Source organism: Mandrillus leucophaeus, unplaced genomic scaffold (assembly GCF_000951045.1).
Source record: "Mandrillus leucophaeus isolate KB7577 unplaced genomic scaffold, Mleu.le_1.0 Scaffold349, whole genome shotgun sequence".
In the NCBI taxonomy this organism is placed as follows: domain Eukaryota; kingdom Metazoa; phylum Chordata; class Mammalia; order Primates; family Cercopithecidae; genus Mandrillus; species Mandrillus leucophaeus.
Window position 1 is genome coordinate 1,649,608 of NW_012103687.1, and position 20,220 is coordinate 1,669,827.

Below are 20,220 nucleotides of genomic sequence, written 5' to 3' on the forward strand. Positions count from 1 at the left end.
CTCTGTATCTATTAGACAGCTATTTGGAAACTTGGACATTGTGGACAAAATGACGAGTGTGTGATAAAAAAGATCCCAATCATGAACCAAAGATGGTGTTTCCACTTCACCTGCAGCTTCTGTGAAATCTCACTACAGTAAGGAGTTATGCCTTATCCAGGAACCAGAGGAGACACAGCCCCTGGGGCCCTTTCTGGGCTGTTTCTTCCCACGGAGCAGAGGAATTTCAACAGGATGGTGCCCTCTGAGACAACTCTATTCTCTCCTGAAGTACGTGTGATCACTTCTGGGATCCTCGTTTTCAGTTTACTGAACTGATCTCTACAATAGTTGAATGATCCTGGAAGATGAATTTGGATTTGTACAGATCCATACAGGCAATAGAGGCATTTGCAATATCTGTGCCAGATGGGGATCTCCTGCAACAGAATGCTATGTCTGCAGGTGCACAGTTACACCATTGAAGCAGATACTGAGGTCTTGTCCATTACCCTCAGAGACTAGGATCAGAACCAGTGCGCATTCACGTGGGATGGACAACCGTACACATTCACAATTTTCTGCCCAGCATCATTAGCTCTCCATTCCCTATCAAGATATCATCATGGGGGCTCAGACCATCTGGACATCAGAGTTGAATCGCATGTACATAATGGGCACGGCCTATTGCAAGCTTTGTGAGATCCATGCAGTTTTCAGAGTGGGAAATAAAAGATGTTTCCTCCTCCATATTAGCTGACATTGGGAGTTTAGTTGTCTGGAGCAGCTGAGAATCTCCTACAAAATAAAGAACATGTTATTATATCCTTCAACTGCCCCCAGGAAGAAAGAGACACAAGGTCTATAAAGGTCTAGTGGTAGCATATTTTACACTTGGGGATGTGGCTCAACCCATGTATCAGGAGCCATAAATATCACCCATTGTTTTCCAAGCCCAGAGCACTGAGGCTCTGCAGCAGGTGCAGGCAGGGTTGTAAGTGTCTTGCTGCTGGGGCCAGAGAATCCAGCTGACTCTACTGTGGGAACTGAAACCTCCTGCACATGGCAAACCCCATTGGAGAATCCCAATGTAGACTCCTGGGGTTTTGGAAGAAGGCCATGTCATGTGCAGTAGAGCATTACTTCCCTTTCTAAAAACAGCTCCTTTTGTCTTACTGGGCCCTGGGAGAGACAGGATAACACTGGACATCAAGCGACCATGTTGCCAGAACTGCCAGATCCCCCTAGTTGTGAGCTCAGACAGGCCAGCAGTGGCCTCAGGTGAGATGGATGTGACACGTCTAGGATAGAACAGGGTCAGGCCTCCAGGACTCAGTCACCTGCATAAACAGCCAGTCCTCATTTCTCTTCCACCCGTGCCTCTCCCTGGCTTCGCACATATGTCCTACAGGTGGAGATGGGGCTGAAGCAGGTTACTCCAAAGCACCTGTCATCTGAAGGGGTAAGACCAGACCAGCATTGTACAATCACAACATGATGTGAGCCTCATGTGAATCCTACTGTCTAGTTACCATATTAGACATAAAAAATGAAAAGGTAAACTAGCTTCAATAATATATTTTATTTAACCCAATGTGTGAAAAATAATATTTACACATGCACACAATCTAAAATTATTTGTGAGATATTTCATAGACATTTTCATAGATACTGTTACTATTATTATTTTGGGGAGATTCTTTTTGTTGAGATTGTGTGGTTGATGGAGGCTTGAAGGAGTCCAATTGCCAAGGGTGAGCTGTGCTGACTTCGTCAATATCAACTTCAATAAGCTGAAGGAAGGGTGAAAAGAGTAATTGTGCAGGATGTGCAGGGTGGAGGTGGGCAGCGTCCATCCTACAGCTGCCCCTGTAGGAGTATCTCTGGTCCCTGCATGGGGTGAGGCAGCTCCCCTTTCCATGGATTTCTTGCAGGAGGATCTGACTCCACCTATCCTTCAGGACTCAGAGCACCTGGTATGTCAGGCTCCCTTTTCATTTCATAAGAACAGAAGGAACACTCAGATGTAGTTGGGCATTTGGATGCTCACAATGGAAACTGAGGGAATTCGCTGGTGCCTTCCAGTGTATAGTGGCCACCTCAGGTCTATGGTGGCTCATTTTGGTGAGAGCTGGCCATCTTAGTTTGTGTTTCCTGGAAATAGACTCTGAGATAAAGATTTGCATGCACAGATGACCTGGATGGAGTGAGGAAGGCACCACTTGCAGGATACCCTGACCCATCATAGGGCTGCAACTGACACCTCAGACATCAACAATGGTAGGTCACGAGCTGGAAGGGCTTTCAGTGTTATCCTGTATTAAGGCAGGGCCTTGGGTTCTTGGTCCCAGGCCATCATTAAATGAAAACTCTCAAAACTGGACCTAAATATGAGGAAGGAAGTTTTCTGGAAACAATAGCACTTTCCAGTGAGGGCACAGCCCTGAGATCCTAGAAGCTCCCAACAGTTGAGGGTTGGTGAGCTCAGAAAAGGGTTTTGAGGCAGATGCCACAGTGCCCTCTCCTCAGCTTTTCCTGTTCAAAATCCCAGGCTGCCATGGAAGACTGGAACCTCAGGTATTGAACTGAGCTGGCATTTGTTGGGACTGATATAGGATATTTTGAAGGCGTGACCCAGTCACCATCGTATGGAAATCTAAGGCCAAGTGATGTTTCTCTACATCTCTCTCATCTTCCATCCAGTTCTTATGTTCCCAAGTCACTCCCAAAGCCCGAAAACACCAGTAAAGTCTGAATATAGCAGCCCGAAATCCACTCCTGATCCACCCTCTGCAGAGCCAACCTGTAGGGCTGGACAAAAGGATGGCCTGGAGGTCTCAGATCCAGTAGAACTTGGCCAGACCTGCTCATGGCTTGGTCCACAGTCTTCCTGGTGCTGGAGGAAGAAGATAGCACAGATGAAAAAGGGGTTTGTGTCTCACCTCCCCATCTGCCTGTGTCACTGTGGGATTGTCCTCATCCTCAGAAAAAGAGCAATAGCCTCATCTTTGTTCAGGCCCTGCTGATGGTCAGGATGGTCGTGTTCCCTCAGGTGGACCCAGAGAATCACTCAGGCATTCCAGAAGGCCACTCACCATCTTTATATATCAGCAGCACAGGGGCCTGGCCTGGTTTCCACTGGTACCAGTCAGCATAATTATCCCTCAGTACATCTCCAGAGCAGGTGATCCTGGCTGTCTGTCCTGGGGACACTGACACCAAGGGTGGCTGTGTCAGCTCATAGGAGGCCACAGAGCTTGCGGGAGAGGACAGGAGAGGGGACTTGAAGATAACAAACACATTTCCAGTGGTATCATTCTGGGGCTCTGCCTGGGCTAAGCTCAGAAAATGCAGAGCTTTCAGGGTTCAGGGCAAGACCAGCTCAGGGCCCTGCGAGGGCTGAGCCTGGGGCAGGGCTTGGGGGCAGCACCTGTGCAGAAGCTGAGGAGGGGGAGCCGGAGAAGGGTCCAGGCTGTGGTAAGACACAGAGCCCAGAGCTCTGCTTCCTGAGCTTACAGCACAGCTGGGCTCCCAGACCTCTCTTATTTCCTCTCAGGCCCGGTGGGACACTGCATGTTTGGTGTTTATGCAAATTTACTTCTCTGGGACTCCTCATGGTGGGATGTCACTCAACCCAGATCTGGCAGACACAGTTCAGCCAAGAACTCTCTACCCTACAGACTCCAAAACTCATGTCTTTTTCACTTGTAAAGCACATTCACCCCATCCCAACAACCCAAATCCTGAACTAACTCAGCACCAACTCTAAGACCAAACTCTCATTTATGTGTCATCCCACTCAAGTGTGGGTGATTCTCCAGGTCTATTGATCCTGAGGATTTAAAGAATAACAGCTTTGGGGGTTTCACCTCCTCTCTCCTGTTGTCATCTGGGTGTTCAGGAAAGTCAAATTTCTCACTTTATTTGCTAAGATTAGAAGAGAAGAGCGAGTCAGCATCAGCAACATCTGTGAGGTACATGTGAGGAAATCACATCTGTCCACTAGTGAAATAATTTACATAAGTTACATACTCGTTAATTGAATGTATTAATCAATAGCCTTGGAATATATTTGTCAGTGTTTAGAAAAAACCAGAAATGATACAGAAAGTACAACAAAAGTGTATTAAGTTAAATTGTTCTAAGAGAAGAGTATGTCCTTATTAAGAAAGATAAATCACAGACAAAAATAGTCTAAAGAAAATTCATCTCATATGCGTATTAAAATACTATTTCCAATGTTAACATTAAGCATCCATATTTTGATATGCAAATAGAGACTCTGTAATGGTTATACAAAGTGCATTATTTTTTCTATTTGATATGACATTTTGTTTAGGTTCCCTTGTGGAGTGAGGTGATCTTGACTGTAGGGAAGAAGGATGTTCCAAGGGATGTTTACTTATACACACAGACACACACACACACACACATATATATATATAAGGATAATTTGCAGCATAAACATATTTACACCAAAAATGTGCTGTTCTTTTCCTGGCAACTTGCCTTGGGGTCTTTATAGTTTAACATCTCCAGCACTCTTCCTTATCCCACTGTTAAATTCTGTTCTAGAATTTTCATGGATTATAAAAATATTCAGTACATTTAAAACTTAAACTATTTGTTTATTTGTCATTCTCAGAACCTCCATGTTCTCTTCTGTTTTTGGCTTCAGTCAAATGCTGATATTAGGATCCTTCTCTCTGAGCCTGCCCTGGATATTCCAGCTTTGGTACAAGCTTTCTGGCCCACGTGCCCCTCCCACTCCCTCAGATTTTGCCTTAGGAGAAGTCTATTCCTGATAAATTAAAGCTCTCCCAAAACTCAGAGCAAGCAATGCAGAAAAATGTTATGTGATTGTGACCCAGGGCTGTCTTAAATCCATGATCCAATCAAATAGATGATATGAGCATGTTCTTATCCAATGAAAGACCTCAGCCTAATACAGGTGAAATACAGTGACCCTCACAGAGAGATCCCCACCTAGATCATATGCTGGTGGAATTTTCAACCTTCAGATAAACCTACAAACCAGGGACTGTTCAACCACATCCTGTGACCATCCCTGGCCTGACACCTATTTTTGTATGACTCAGAGATGACAGTGTTTTTTTATCATTTTAAATGTTTACATTGTAAATGATGCTATACGTACATATGGAATATCCCCAAGGTTGATTCTTGAGCCATAAAGACTAAACAAATTCTTTTTAAAATTTATTTTTATGTTCTTTAGTTTAATAGAGATGAGAGTTCACTGTGAGGCCCAGGCTAATCTCAACTCCTGGGAGCAAGCAATTGACCCGTCCTACTCTTCTAAAGTGCTTGGGATTACAGGCGTGAGCCACCGTGCCTGGCCTCAAAGACTCAAATTCTCCTTACCTGGATATTTAAGAAAAAGTTTAGCAAATCCTAAAAAAGAAAATGTACTGAACTATTTCTGAAAAGGCCCAATCTTAAGCAGAAGAGGAGACTCAAAAGTAAAACTATAACAAGGTACCATTTTTTAGTCTGGTAGGTTGGCAAAAATTTACACTTTCAACAATGTACTCTGAACAAGTACTTCTGGCTGGCGTTGAAAATTGAAAGAACCCCTCTGGAGGGGAATCTGACAACAATGGGAGAAAATTACAAGCACACATCTTTCTGAATAGCAATTTCACTGTTAGAAATGAATCCTATGCTCATATTCACACAGGAACTCAAAGGAGGCTGCATAGGGATGTTTGCTGCACTCTTATTTCTAAGATCAAAGTTGTGGCGACAACCATTAGAATGTAGTTGACTAAAATTCTACCCACAGTGTGGGAGATGGTGATGTATTTAGGGTGGAGAGACACTGAAAAAAGCAGTGACTGCATCAATCAGGCAGCTCCTTGTCACTGTCCCTGCAGTTGAAGAGCTAGGAAGAGTTGCACATTCAGGGACCATAGCACACAAGCATCAGGAAGCTGTCCCTGTCCTGGATGAGAAACCACAGGGCAGGTTTCCTTTTGGACTTCATGGTGGGAAAGGAGAGGAGCTGAGAGAGAAGAATTCTGAAGGTCATGCTGCAGGAAGCCCCTTGCACGGGGTGAGGAAGCATCTTCAGAGCAGAAAGGGAGCCTGAGAGCCCAGGGCAGGTTTTGGTCTCAGTTCCCCATGAACTTGGACCACTGTGGAAAGTGCTACTGGTTGTATATGAACAACAGTAATAATCAGCCTCGTCCTCAGCCTGGAGCCCAGAGATGGTCAGGGAGGCCGTGTTGCCAGACTTGGAGCCAGAGAAGCGATCAGAGACCCCTGAGGGCCGATTACTGACACCATAAATCATGAGTTTGGGGGCTTTGCCTGGGTGCTGTTGGTACCAGGAGACATAGCTATAACCACCAACGTCACTGCTGGTTCCAGTGCAGGAGATGGTGACCGACTGTCCAGGAGACCCGGACACAGAGGGAGGCTGAGTCAGGGCAGACTGAGCCCAGGATCCTGGAAAGAGGGAGAAACACACTCCAGTGAGTCAGTGCTGGGCCCAGGTGAGCCTGAGGAGCAGGAGACCAAGGATCAGCCCAGAGGACCCAGAAGCCCCTTCCCTGGAGGTGTCACCTGTGCGCTGAGTGAGGAGGGTGAGGAGGACCAGAGCCCAGGCCATGGTGGAGACTTCCCAACAGCACTGTCTCCTGAGACCCCAGCACTGAGCCTGACCCAGCCCTGTCTTATCCCCTCTGCCTCAGAGGAGGGCGGAGCCTCCATGCAAATCTGCCCCCTGAGCTCCTCTCCTCACCCCACCCTCACCTGGGTCTGAGTTCAGAGGCTTCTGCTTCCCTGGACAGTGGGGTTCAGCTGAGGAGACTGAAGTCCTTGTTTGTCTATTCTGATGGCAGGAACTTAATTTTTTTGTACCTGATTTCCTCAGGAGAGAAAGATCTGCTGAAATCCCTTACCTGAGTGAGCTCCTGGCCCTCAGTGTCTCTGCTGTGAGGTGCCTGTGTCTCTGTGCACCCTGCAGTGCCCTCTGCCTGGCACCCACCTCCAGGCTGTCTCTACTGTCAGGAAATGGGGCTGCCCACCCCGTGGACTCCTCTGCTGGGTATCGTTGGTCCCTGGTCTCCCCAGCTGCAGCCTCGTCCCATCCCCACCCTCACGCTTTGTGCTGAAGCATCTGCAGCATCGAATCCCTCCAGCACATCAGCCACCCCAGGCAGTGCACCCACATCCACAGGGCACATGTGGGAGGGACCCTGTGGAGGGAACAGGAGCACCGACCAGGTCCACAGTCCTGAGCCTGATTCCACTGCTCCCAGTGCTGCCCTTCCCACTCATCAGCAGACGACGTGTCCTTCCCACCGTCTGGTTCTCAGCCTGAGAAATGGGGACCACAGAGTCCACACTGCACACAGGTGATCCATGGGAATATGACCCAGTAAGGGAAAGGGAAAGTTTGGTAGCAGGCATTTCTGATTGTACCAGAGTGATATTTATTGGGAATGTTTTATTGAAAGATTTTTTCCATTTTACTTTGATTTTTGTTTTGAGTCGCAGATATGTGTGTTTTTTACTTTCTTGGTTTCCTCCATCTTAGCACATCCTTTGGGAACCATAAAACTGACCTCTCTCCACCCTGCAACACTGAAGGCACACAGTCTACAAGTACATTTTTGGTTTTTTTCCTTAAAACGCTTTTAATCTATTTTCACCTTTCTCATTGCCTATGACAAATCTCTCTTAACGTTTCATATTTAAAAAACTATTCGGCCAGGCATAGTGGTTCACCTTTATAATCCTAGCACTTTAGGAGGCTAAGACAGGTGGGTCACCTGAGGTCAAGAGCTCGAGATCAGCCTGACCAATATGGTGAAACCACATTTCTACTAAAATACAAAAATTAGCTGGGCATAGTGGTGGGGGCTTGTAATCCCAGCTGCTCAGGAGGCTGAGGCAGGAGAATCGCTTGAGCCTGGGAGGTAGAGGTTGCAGTGAGCCGAGATTGCACCACTGCACTCCAGCCTGGGCAACAGAGCGAGACTCTCTCTCTCAAAAACAAAACAAAACAAACAGCAACAACAAAACCAAAAACAATTAATGGATTCAGTTTCCATTTAAATATCATAACATACACTATCCTGTCTTCCCACCTAGATTCATCTCTAAAACCACGACAAGTGCATGGAGCAGCTATTTGAGCACCAGGAAAGGAAATCGTACACAATGGCTTGGGGTGCTCCCAGCAGACGAAATGCAACAGAGTCAGTGTGAGACTCCTGGATTTCCTCAGTGTCCCCTGGCTGGGAATCCAGACAGCACCAAACCTGAAGGGGCACAAATCTCAAAACCTAAAGAAGTCCAGGAAAGTCCTCTTGTTCGGAATTGAAGATAGTAAAAAAAAGTTTATTTGGCTCAAAGTGAAGGCTCAGTCCCGCGCACAAGCAGGTGGTCCACACTCCTGTTCTCATTTCTCTTGCACCGGTGCCTCTCCCTGTGTTCACACCGATGTCCTATAGATGGAGATGGGGCTTCCTGCACCAGGTCACTCCTCAGCCCCTGTTACCTCAAGGGGTGCAGACCAGCACTGTTCAATCATAATACGATGTGAGCCTCAGGGGAATTCCAAGGTCTAGTCCGCCACGTTAGACATACAAAGAGAAGAAGGTAAATGACTTCAAATAATATATTTTATTTACCTCGCATATCAAAAATAGTATCATTTTCTTTTTTTTTTTCTTTTTTTTTTTTTTTTTTGTTGAGACAGAGTCTCGCTCTGTCGCCCAGACTGGAGTGCAGTGGCCGGATCTCAGCTCACTGCAAGCTCCGCCTCCCGGGTTCACGCCATTCTCCTGCCTCAGCCTCCCGAGTAGCTGGGACTACAGACGCCCGCCACCTCGCCCGGCTAGGTTTTTGTATTTTTTTTTTTTAGTAGAGACGGGGTTTCACCGTGTTAGCCAGGATGGTCTCGATCTCCTGACCTTGTGATCCGCCCGTCTCGGCCTCCCAAAGTGCTGGGATTACAGGCTTGAGCCACGGCGCCCGGCCAATAGTATCATTTTCATATGTAATCTAAATTCATTTATTTATGTAACATTTTATATACCTTTTCGTGGCTACTGTTATTATTTTTTGAAGAATCTTTATGTGGAGATTGTGTGGCTGATGGAGATGTGAATGGGTTTTCTGTTGACAAGTGTGGGCTCTTGTGGCTTTTAAAGTGTCAGTTTTGATAGACTAAAGGAGGGGTGAAAAGAATGATTTTTTCACAGGATGTGGAGGGTGGAGGTAGGCAGCATCCATCCTGCAGCTCCCCCTGTGGGTGCATCTGTGGTCCCTGCTTGGGGTGAGGCTGCCTCTCCTGTCCCCAGATTCCTGGAGGAGGATCTGACTCCACCTCTCCCTCTGATCCCAGAGCACCTGGCATGCCAGGGCCCTTTTCATTCCATACAAATGCAAGAAACACTCAGATCTCACTGGGCATTTGCAGACTCACAATGATCATTAGGAATAAACTGGTGCTTTCTGGTATACTGTGGCCTCCTCAGGTTCCTGATGGCTCAAGTTGGGGATGACTTGTTGTGTTATTTTGGGATGCCTGGAAGCAGACTCTGAGATGGAGATTTGCTTTCACAGCAGGTGTGAAACTAAGTGAGGGAGGCAACACTGGGTGCAAGGACACCCTGACCCACATTGAGGCTTCTGCCATCCCTATAGGGAGCTGTGGAACTGGAGGATTTTCAGATTCTCCTACATTGAAAGGGAGGCTTGAGATCTTCACCTCAGGCAGTTATGAAACCAAACCTTGCTAAGAAGGGGCATAAACATGGAGGAGGCAGTTTTCTCCGCTGTCCAACAGAAAGAAAGAAGGTCCAGTTCCAAAAGTTTAACTTGGATCTTTCTTTATGCCTTCCATTTCTCCACTTAACACATTCAATCAATCCTCTATTCTCATGAGCAAGGAGGAAAGAGTTATAAGAACTGCTTTAAAATTCTTGCCTACAAGGTCTATCATGTGTGCAGTTTTATTGCCACTTTGGATTGATTCGTTTTTCACTGTTTTAGAGCACACATTTTCTCTTTTTCTTGCAGGAAATATTGATAGAATGCCAATCATTGGGAATTTTTCCTTGCTGAGTTTATAATTCTTTTGCATTTTCTTTTCTATTTTTGTCTTTTATTTTTGGATTCAGTAAAGTTACTTGGAAACTGTCTTGACTTTTCTCAGTTTGCTTCTACACTTTCTTAGTTGAAAGCAGAGTAGCCCTATGTCTGGGTGACATTTTCTCCAATACTGAACTGAAGCTCTTCTGACGAGTCCACCTCATGCCCCGTAACTCAGGCCTTTCCTCTGTGACTGGAGTGAGTGAGTGTGTGTGTGTGTGTGTGTTTTATGTGCAGTGTTCCCTCAAGTGTCTTTCTCTTTCAGAGGGAGTTTCTTTACACACAAGTGCTCATCAGTGCATGAATATTTGCAACTTCAGAGTTTTCTCCTTGTGCAACTCTCTCCTCTTTAATACACTTCCCTCTAGACTGACTTTTTTGTTTGTTTGTTTGTTTGTTTTTAATTTTTGAGTTCCCTGGAATCCTACTCTGAGAGGGAGGATTGCATGCAGTAGGGTGTCAGGATATATTCTCAGGAAAGAAGTGTGGGGAGCGTGACTGGGAATGTTTTACAATTGAGTCCTATGCTAGGAGGGACTTCAATGTGATATTCAGGGTCTTAAATTAAAAAAAAAAAAAAAATCCTCCAGGGCTTCAATCCAAGTGACCCAGGAGGCCCGCCCTGCTCATGGCTGCCTCCACAGTCCTGCTAGGCCTGGAGAAAGAGGGTGACACAGACAGCAAAGGTCTTTAGATCTCACTTCCCAATCTATCTGTCCCATTGTGAGATGAGTAGCACTGCTTTCCCATGAGTGACAGTAATAGTCAGCTTCATGTTCAGCCTAAGCCCCGGTGATGGTCGGGATGGCTGTGTTCCTGAGTTGGAGCCAGAGAATTGATCTGGGATCCCTGAGGGCTGGTTGTTGTTTCCATGTATGACCCACACAGGAGCCTGGCCTGGCGTGTCCTGGTGCCAGTTTGTACTATGGCTTCTTAGGTTGTCTCCCTGGCAGGTTACCGTGGCTGACTGTCCCAGGGTCACAGACGCTGCTGATTCCTGAGTCAGCTTAGAGGAGGCCACAGAGCCTACAAGAGAGGACAGGAGAGGTAATTATGAGGATGAGGGTCATTCCCAGAGCCCCACACTCTGCATCACTACCTGTGCTGAGAAGCTCAGGGCCAGGCTGATCTCTGGTCCTGCGGGCGCTGAGCCCTGGGAGGCAGCACAGACAATGAGGAGGGTGAGCAGGGGAGTGGTCCAGGCCATGGTAGAGATGCTCCAGAGTTCTGTCTCTGAGCCCACGGCTGGGGAGGGACCTTCAGGCCTCTCTTATCATAGGAAAGAGAGGCTCTTCATGCAAGTCTACTTCTTTTATTCTTGTGTCTTTGTTGGGTGGGCTCCCTGATGAGCAGAGGATGCAAATCTACTCCTCATTCCCCAGTGTGCCTGTCCTAGCTCTCATCTGAGCCTTAAGCCTTAGCCCTTCATACTGGCAATTTACTAAAGTCAGAAGAAGGACCAGATGGGTGTCAGGAGTGGAGAGTAAATTTTACCCAATAGAAGGGGCCTGGGAGGAAGCATCTGTGAGGCTCTTCGCACTTACGCACTACCAGGGGACTTGGTGTTTTTCAGAGTCCTCAAACCAAGGTCCACAGTGCCCCCTCTGCCCACAGGACCAATGCCATCCTCTACACATCACTAGAAAATTCAGAACAACCACTTCTGAGACCATAGTGTATGCCAGATACATTGCTGAGCATTTTACAAGCGTGACTTCAATAAGACTTGCATCATAGGGAATAAGAGGATGAGGAACCCTATGCTCAAGGCCCGATCTTTGTTAGGGATTTACTATTGGGAGGCTAATTGTTTTTCCCCAAGTCCCCAGAGAGCAGTGAGTGGAGTCAGGATTCCACCCAGGAGATGCACCTCAGAGCCTGAACTTCCAGCCCCTCCCTGCCCCGCCTCCTGCAACCTGCTCCATCTCCTCCTTCTCCCACATCCAAGGTCTTCGGGGTCCTTTTGTTTTCATTTGCTAGTGCTACCTTAAGGAGATACCAAAGGCCTGCTGGCCTAAAGAGCAGACACTTATTTTCTCACCGTTCTGAAGCTGGGGAGTCAAGATGAAAGGGTTTATAGGTTTGGATTCCCCTAAGGCTTCTCTCCTTGGCTTGCAGGTCGCTACCTCCTTGCTGTGTCCTCACATGCTCTTTCCTCTACACAGTCATCTCTGGTGTCTCATTTCTGTGCGTGAAAATTTCTCTTCTCAGAAGAATACCAGTCAGATTGAATAAGAACACTCCCTCATGACCTCATTTTCACTTAATCACCTCTTTAAAGACTCTCTCCAAATTAACTCACACACTGTGCCTGAAAGCTTCATTGTATGAATTCAGGGGGACACAAAGCAGCCAGGAACTCTCCAACCTATGGACCCAAACACTCATGCATTTTTCACTTGTAAAGCACATTCACCCCATCCCAACAGCCCAAATCCTGAACTAACTCAGCACCAACTCTAACACCAAACTCTCATTTAGATATCATCCAACTCAAATGTGGGGAATTCTCCAGGGTGATTCATCCTGAGGGTTTAAAGGAAAACAGCTTTGAGGGGTTTCACCTCCTCTCTCCTGCTGTCATCTGGGTCTTCAGAAAAGTAAATGCTCCCACTTTATTTGCTAAGATTAGAATAGAAGAGCGAGTCAGCATCAGCAACATCTGTGAGTTAGAGGTGGGGAAATCACAACTGTCCGCTCTTGAAATAGTTTAAATACCCTTAACTGAATTTATTAATCATTAGCCATGGGATATCTTTGCCACCGTTTGAAAAAAAACAGAGCTGATACAGATAATAGAACAAAAAACATCACAAGTTTAATTGTTCTAAGGGCAGAGAACGTCCCTATTAAGAAAGATAAATCACAGACAGAAATAGTCAAAAGAAAATTCATCTCATATGCATATTAACCTACTATTTCCAATGTTAACAATAGGCATCCACATTTTGATATGCAAATAGAGACTCTCTTAATGGTTATACAAAAGTGCATTATGTTTTGTGTTTCATATTGACATTCCCTTTAGGTTCCCTCCTTGGGTGAGGGTGATCTTTGACTAGTGAAGAAGGATGTTCCATGAGATGTTCCCTTATACCTAAATATATATAGAGACATATAGAAAAGGGTAATTTGCAGCATAAACATAGCTCCACCATAAAGGTCCTGTTCTTTTCCTGGCAACTTGCCTTGGGGTCTTTATAGTTTAACGTCGCAAGCTCTCTTCCTTATCCCATTGTTAAATTCTGAGTTTTAGAATTTTTGTGGATTATAAAAAGAATGAATGCATCAAAACTTAAACTATGTTTTTATTTGTCACCCTCAGAACCCTTATGTTCTCTTGTGGTTTTGGCTTCAGTCAAATGCTGATATTAGGACCCTTTTCTCTGAGACTGCACTGGATATTCCAGCTTTGGTACAAGTTTCTTTGCCCACTTGCCCCTCCCTCTCTATGATTTTTCACCTTGGGGAGTATATTCCTGATATACTGTCACACTCCCAAGAATCACAGTAAAAGGACGGACACAAAAGTTAGGAGTTTATGACACAGGGCTATCACGGATAGACCCAAAATCCATCCAAAAAATGATAAAAGTGTGTTCTTATCTAGAAAGGAACCTCAGGCCACTATAGGAGGTGAAATATAGTGTTACCCACAAAAAGATCTCCACCTAAAATATATGCTGGTGAAGTTTTTCAACTTCAAATGACCCTACAAACCAGGGACAATTAAACCACATCCTGCGGCCACTCTTGGTGTGTCACCTGTTTTGTGTGGTTCCAGAGCTGAGAGTGGTTTTTATAGCTTTAAAAGGTTACATAGTAACTGGAGTTATAAGTTCCTCCATAATACGGTCGAAGTTGACTCTTGGCCCACAGGGGCTAAAACCCTCTCTACCTGGCCACTTAAGAAAAAAGTTTACTAAATTCTAAAAACTAAAGAGCACCAAAATGTTTGATAAAATGTTCAACCTCAAGCAGAATAGGAGAGATCCAAAATATCACTGTAACGTGATAACAAAATTTTAATCTCCCATGTTGGCAAAAACCCAAACTTTCAACAGCATACTCACATCAAAGATTTATGGCTGGCATTGTAAATTGGTACAACCCCCCATGAATAGGAATCCGAGAATAATCGGTGAAAATTACAAACATACTTCTTTTTGACCCAGCAATTCAATGCCTAGAGATTTATTCTATGGTAATCTTCAGATTACCCCAAGGAGTCCGAATAGGGATGTTCATTGCAGGATTATTTGTAAGATCAAACTCTTGGTGACAACTCTAGGCTAGTTGGTTAAAATACATGTGATGGTCTTTGACATAGGCATCAGCACAGGAGCCTTACACTTTCTTAGTTGACACCAGAGATGCCTTTTGTCTAGGGCAACGTTTTCCCCAGTGCTGAGGCAAAGCTCTTCTCACTGGTCAACCTCACACCCTTTAACTCAGGTCTTTCTTCATGGAGTGGAGGAACAGGCACTATTCTCATTTTGTGTGTGTGTGTGTGTGTGTGTGTGTGTGTGCGCGCAGATGGGTGTGTGTGTGTGTGAGCTCTATGGAGTGTTCCCTCAAATGTCTTTGAATCTTTGAATGGTTATTTTCTCTATCACAGAAGTTTTCCTCCCATGCATGCACTCATCGGTGCTCATGAATATCTGCAGACTCCAGAGTGCACCCACTGTGCAGCTCTCTCCTCTTGGATCCTCTTTCTCCTAGACAGTTTTTGGTTTGTTTGTTAATTTGTGAATTCCCTGGAATCCTACTCTGAGAGGCAGAATTCATTGCAGTAGGGTTTCAGGAAATTTTGTCAGAAAGAAAAGTGTGAGAGGTATGACTGGAAATGTGTTACACTGGAAAGCTCAGCAGGAGACACTTTGAAGTTATTTTAAATTAAAACATGGCATCAAAATCTAGGAACCAGGCAGGCATTGCGCCTGAACCACACTGTGAAGGAGGCACATCATTGGGAGAGCAGTTCTCTGCCCTCAATGGCATTTTCCAGTGGGGAACAGCTGTGACAAGTCACAGTCTCCCGCACAGCCTTGTTTGGATGCTGGATACATGAGCCCTGAAAAGGGCATCTAGACGGACACACAGTGCCCACCGCAGTGGCCATCATTCTTCAGACCAGGATACCATGAGAGTGGGGGTTGGAGCATCTCAGTAAAACATGGGGAGCTCAGAGGAATAACCCAGGGCATCTGGGCCACAGAGTAGGGTCACTGCCTTAGATTCAGTCACCACGCGAGGAAATACTGGAACCATCACCGCTCAGCAGATGTCTCCCTCTGACTGTACTTCCATTCAAGTCATTTTTCCCAAAGTTGCACTCCAGCCCAGAAAACACCAGGACCGATTGGATCTGCCAGTCCCATATTTACTCTCGACCCACCTTCTGGAGGGCCTGCATGGAGATCTGGAAGGGAGGCCTCAGAATCTCAAATCAAGGTGAACTGGGCCAGACTTGTTCGTGGCTTTGTCCACAGTCCTCCTGGGGCTGGAGGAAGAGGGTGACACAGATGGCAAGGGGTTTATGTCTCATTTCCCCATCTGCCTGTGTCACTGTGAGATTGTTGTCATCCCCAGAGTAACAGTAATAGTCAGCCTCATCCTCAGCCTGGGCCCCGCTGATGGTCAGGGTGACTGTGGTCCCTGAGCTGGAGCTAGAGAATCGCTCAGGGATCCCTGAGGGCCTCTCACTGTCTTTATAAATCACCAGCACAGGCGCCTGGCCTGGCTTCTGCTGGAACCAATGAGCATAATATTTTGCCAGTACATCTCCAGAGCAGGTAATCTTGGCCGTCTGTCCAGGGGACACTGACACCGAGGGTGGCTGTGTCAGCTCATAGGAGGCCACAGAGACTGCAAGAAAAGACAGGAGATGGGGCTTGAAGACAAAGGACCCATTGCCAGGAATCCCCCCTAGCAGCAGTGGTGGGGCTTTGCTCAGGATTCAGGTCAGGCCCAACTTAGGGTCTGTGGAGACTGAACCTAGGGGCAGCACCTGTGCAGAGAGCGAGGAGGGGGAGCAGGAGAGGGATCCAGGCCATGGTGAGACGTTCAGAGCTCTGCCTCCTGAGCCCACAGCACAGCTGGACTTCCCAGGCCGCTCTTATTCCCTCTCCAGCTTTTGGGGGCAGTCAGTGTTTGGTGCTTATGCAAATTTACATCCTCTGTGACTCCTCCTGGACAAATGTCACTCAAACCAGCTGCAGTGGCAGCACAGGCGACAGGAGGAAGAAGCAGGGTCTCAGATTAGAAAATCAGCTGCAACCTTCAAGCTCTGTGATCACAGTCACCTTTCTGGGAATTGATCTCATGACCACTGTCCCAAACCTCGCTGACCTGGGGTCTGTCCTGGACCAGGTTCAGCAGAGCTGTGGACCTTCCAGGAGGTTGGCCATGGGGCTGAGCTGGGCTCTGCTGAGAGATCATGATGACACTTGACTCAGCAGCAGGTGGACCAGGGACCCATCATCTTCCTCCTGCTGGTCCCTCAGACTCAGTCCCCTCTTGTTCATTCCATCTAAATGCTGTGCTGTGTCATCAGGACACTTGCTAATTACTTCAGTAGGAATAGTTGGGTCATTTAAGCAACCACACATCCCAGTGGAGTCAACAGGGCCTCTGGTCTCATTTCAGCCATGGTGCTGCTCCTTCTATATCACCCCTCATTGCCACAAGAGATTAGCAATTGGCACCCTCAGCTTGTCTGTTATTGATGTATGTTTTTCTCATCAATGTTTTATGTAAACTTGCAAAAAGCAGGAGAAAACTACGCTGGACTGATAAACTAACTTTAGGCCCCATGGTCTCTGCAGGGGTCCCAGGGTCATGGTCTCTGCACAGCATGCGAGCTCCAGAAGGTGGGTGGTCCCTGGTTACTCCAGCCAGGCTCCTGGCCACTTCAGTCAGATCCCTGGTCAGTGTCCTGTCACTGAGCATGGACAGCCCCATGGTCAGAGCTGAGGCAAGTGAGAAGTCCTGTCCTTCTGAAGAGTGTCTCCTTAAGGACGCTGGGGATGCCCCATGAAGGGATCAGGATCCCAAATGCTTCACCCCATCCACCTGAGACTCACCTGAGCACAGGAGCTGCCCCCTGAGTCAGAGTCAGCCTGGAGCTTGAAGGAGAGGCAGAGAGAGCAGGGGTCGGGTGTGTCTGGAAGTGCCCAGGACAGAGGGCTTAGCTCCCCAGGATGCTGCTGGATAGGGAGGGACAAAGCCCTGAGAGTGGCAGGAGACTCAGACTGTATTCCTGGGTGAAGGGCTCGGGATCTGGGAGCCCTGTCACCTCACACTGTGCCCCCTCCTAGACCAATTCGACCTCTGGACGTCTCCCAGGGAATCCCCTTTCTGAGGAAGCTGCCCACGCTGATACCTGGGCCCAGCCTCCCCCAGCTGCATTTCCCGGGTGTGCCTTTTACTGTGCCAGGCTTCTGTCGGTGTCCTTGGGTGACACTGTATGAGTCTAACCCTCAGAGCATGGTCACTGCAACCTGAGGGGATAGGATGAGCTGCCCTCGCTTTCAATCTGAAGACCGATTCTTGAACACCTGTTGAACCCCAGGCCGGCCTTCCTCTTTGCTCCAGCTGGGCAGCCCCAGCCTCTCTCCTGACTGCTCCTGGCTGCAGCTCTGCTGCCCCCAGCTGGTGGAGGAAACTCAATCCAGGAGCTTTTTTCTTCCAGGTGACCCCACAGCACCTGTCACTTCAGAATTTGAGGACCAGAGAGTCCAGCCCCATTCTGTGCAGGGTGACTGGATCTGCCCTGCCCAGCCCAGCACAGAGAGGTCACACATGCAGTGCAGGGAGGTGTGGCTATAGACGTGTCTCAGGGTTGAAATGCCCTCCTCTAGTGGTTTTGTTCCGTCAGGACTAATTAGAGTGAGTCAACTGAAGCTCTTCTGCAAAGCTTTCAAAGTCCAGAGAGACGCGTGTGCCATCCTACAGGGACCCAGGCTTCCTATGCACTTATGAAGCAAACTGGTGTACCTCCCACCCAGTAAGAGCAGCTATGATTCACTGTGATCTCCTGATGTTTCAGGCACTGCAGCTTAGTTGTGAGCTAACATCACCGTCGTTGGCACCATGAAAACATGAAATTATGTTTATCTTTATTTTATTCAACACTTCTCAGAGCTTGTGCCGAGAAGATTTCTATACTAGCCTAGTCTGTCTTCCTGATGAAACTGGGACTCTCCTGCTTATTCTCAGCTGGGGACCGCTGCTCCCACCATACAGAAAACAAGCTCTTTTGAGCCCCTTTCTTGGAATCCCTGCAGAGGAAAGACAAGAAGTTCTATGCCTGAAGCCTATTGAAGCCCATTAAATGATATCCCCTCATCAGGCTTTAATTCACATGACTTTCATTGTTTTTCTATCTTTTAATTTTGAATTAAGAAAAGAGCTACTCAGTTCAGTATAAGCTTCCTCACTTCACAGCAGGTAATACTGAGGCCAAAAGAGACTAAGTGGCTCAGAGAACAGAGAGCAGTGGTGGTTAGTACAGGACCTGACCCAGGTGTCCTGAGTAATGAACCTGGGCCCTTTGGGGCAGAGCTTAACCAGGGTGGGGAGGGAGGGGACGTGAGGGCCAGGCAGGCAGCAGGGCTGTGTCCCATGGACACACTGCCATCCCCCGTCATGGCTTGGCCATGCTGAGAAGCCCACTTCAGCCTGCAGAAGGTGGGGACTGTACTCCGGGCTGTAGCTTGAGAATCTGTTGGGATTGGGGGCTGCTTTGGATGCAGGGCCTGGCCTGGCTCCTGCTGGTTCTCTCTGCACTGTTGCCTGCTCCACTGTCTCCTGAGTAGGTGGGGGACAGGTGTCTCATGGCCATCTCTACTAGGCATAGCTGAGTCTAACAGACCACAGAGGCTGCAGGTTGAGATTTTGGGGCTCATTTCCCAGAGTTTTGTCTCTGAAACCCATGGCTGAGCGTGGTTTCCTCAGACATTCCACATACTCTGAAAAGTCCCCATGAAAATGCTCCCTCCGTCGCACTGGATTGCAGAGAACTCGGCAGGCTTCAGTGTGGACTTCATGGGTTTGGTTCCTATGGAATTATTCTCTTCTCGTATCTCATAGGGAAGTGATTGTTACTGCCTATTTGAACAATCTTGAAGGAATGACAGGAATCCCAACAGCCCTGGTGTCAGGACGCAAGTCAGGAATCTCAGGAGGGTTTTGATCTTACTTCCTCATCACTTGGGATGTGTGGGACAGAAATAATGATCAGTCTCACTGGTGGGATCTCAGGGAGTCTCAAAGAAGCTCACTTGCCAGACTTGAAGCCTGAGAATCAATCTTATGTCCACTGTGGAAAATGTTGCTGCTTGTATATGAGCAGCAGTAATAATCAGCCTCGTCCTCAGCCTGGAGCCCAGAGATGGTCAGGGAGGCCGTGTTGCCAGACTTGGAGCCAGAGAAGTGATCAGAGACCCCTGAGGGCCACTTACTGATATCATAAATCATGTGCCTGGGGGCAGATGGCACCAGGAGACATAGTTATAACACCCAATGTCACTGCTGGTTCCAGTGCAGGAGATGGTGACCAACTGTCCAGGAGACCCAGACACTGAGCGAGGCTGAGTCAGGGCAGACTGAGCCCAGGATCCTGGAAAAAGGAAAAAAAAAAAAAAAAAAACACACTCTAGTGAGTCAGTGCTGGGCCCAGGTGAACCTGAGGAGTAGAAGACCAAGAATCAGCCCAGAGGCCCCGGAAGCCCCTTCCCTGGAGGCATCACCTGTGCCCTGAGTGAGGAGGGCGAGGAGGAGCAGAGTCCAGGCCATGGTGGAGACGTCCCCAGAGCTCTGCCTTCTGAGACCCCAGCACTGGGCCTGCCCCAGCCCTCTATTATCCCCTCTGCCTCAGAGGAGGGCGGGGCCTCCATGCAAATCTGTGTCCTGGCTCATCTTCTCACCCCACCTTCACCTGGGCTTGGGCTCAGAGACTTCTTCCCTGGACAGTGGGGTTCAGCTGAGGAGATTAAAGTCCTTGTTTGTCTATTCTGATGATAGGAACTTGATTTCTTTGTACCTGATTTGCTCAGGAGAGAAAGATCTGCTGAAGTCCCTCATCTGAGTGAGCTCCTGGCCCTCAGCGTC

General features: G+C 47.5%; 1 gene segment (V, D, J or C); it reads right to left on the bottom strand.

The window, feature by feature from the left end:
- Window positions 1-20,220, bottom strand: part of LOC105546086 — a 619,418-nt gene that overhangs the window by 359,822 nt on the left and 239,376 nt on the right. Inside the window, 1 exon segment of the V gene segment in view lies at window positions 2,767-2,782. Within this exon segment, the coding sequence occupies window positions 2,767-2,782 (16 nt within the window).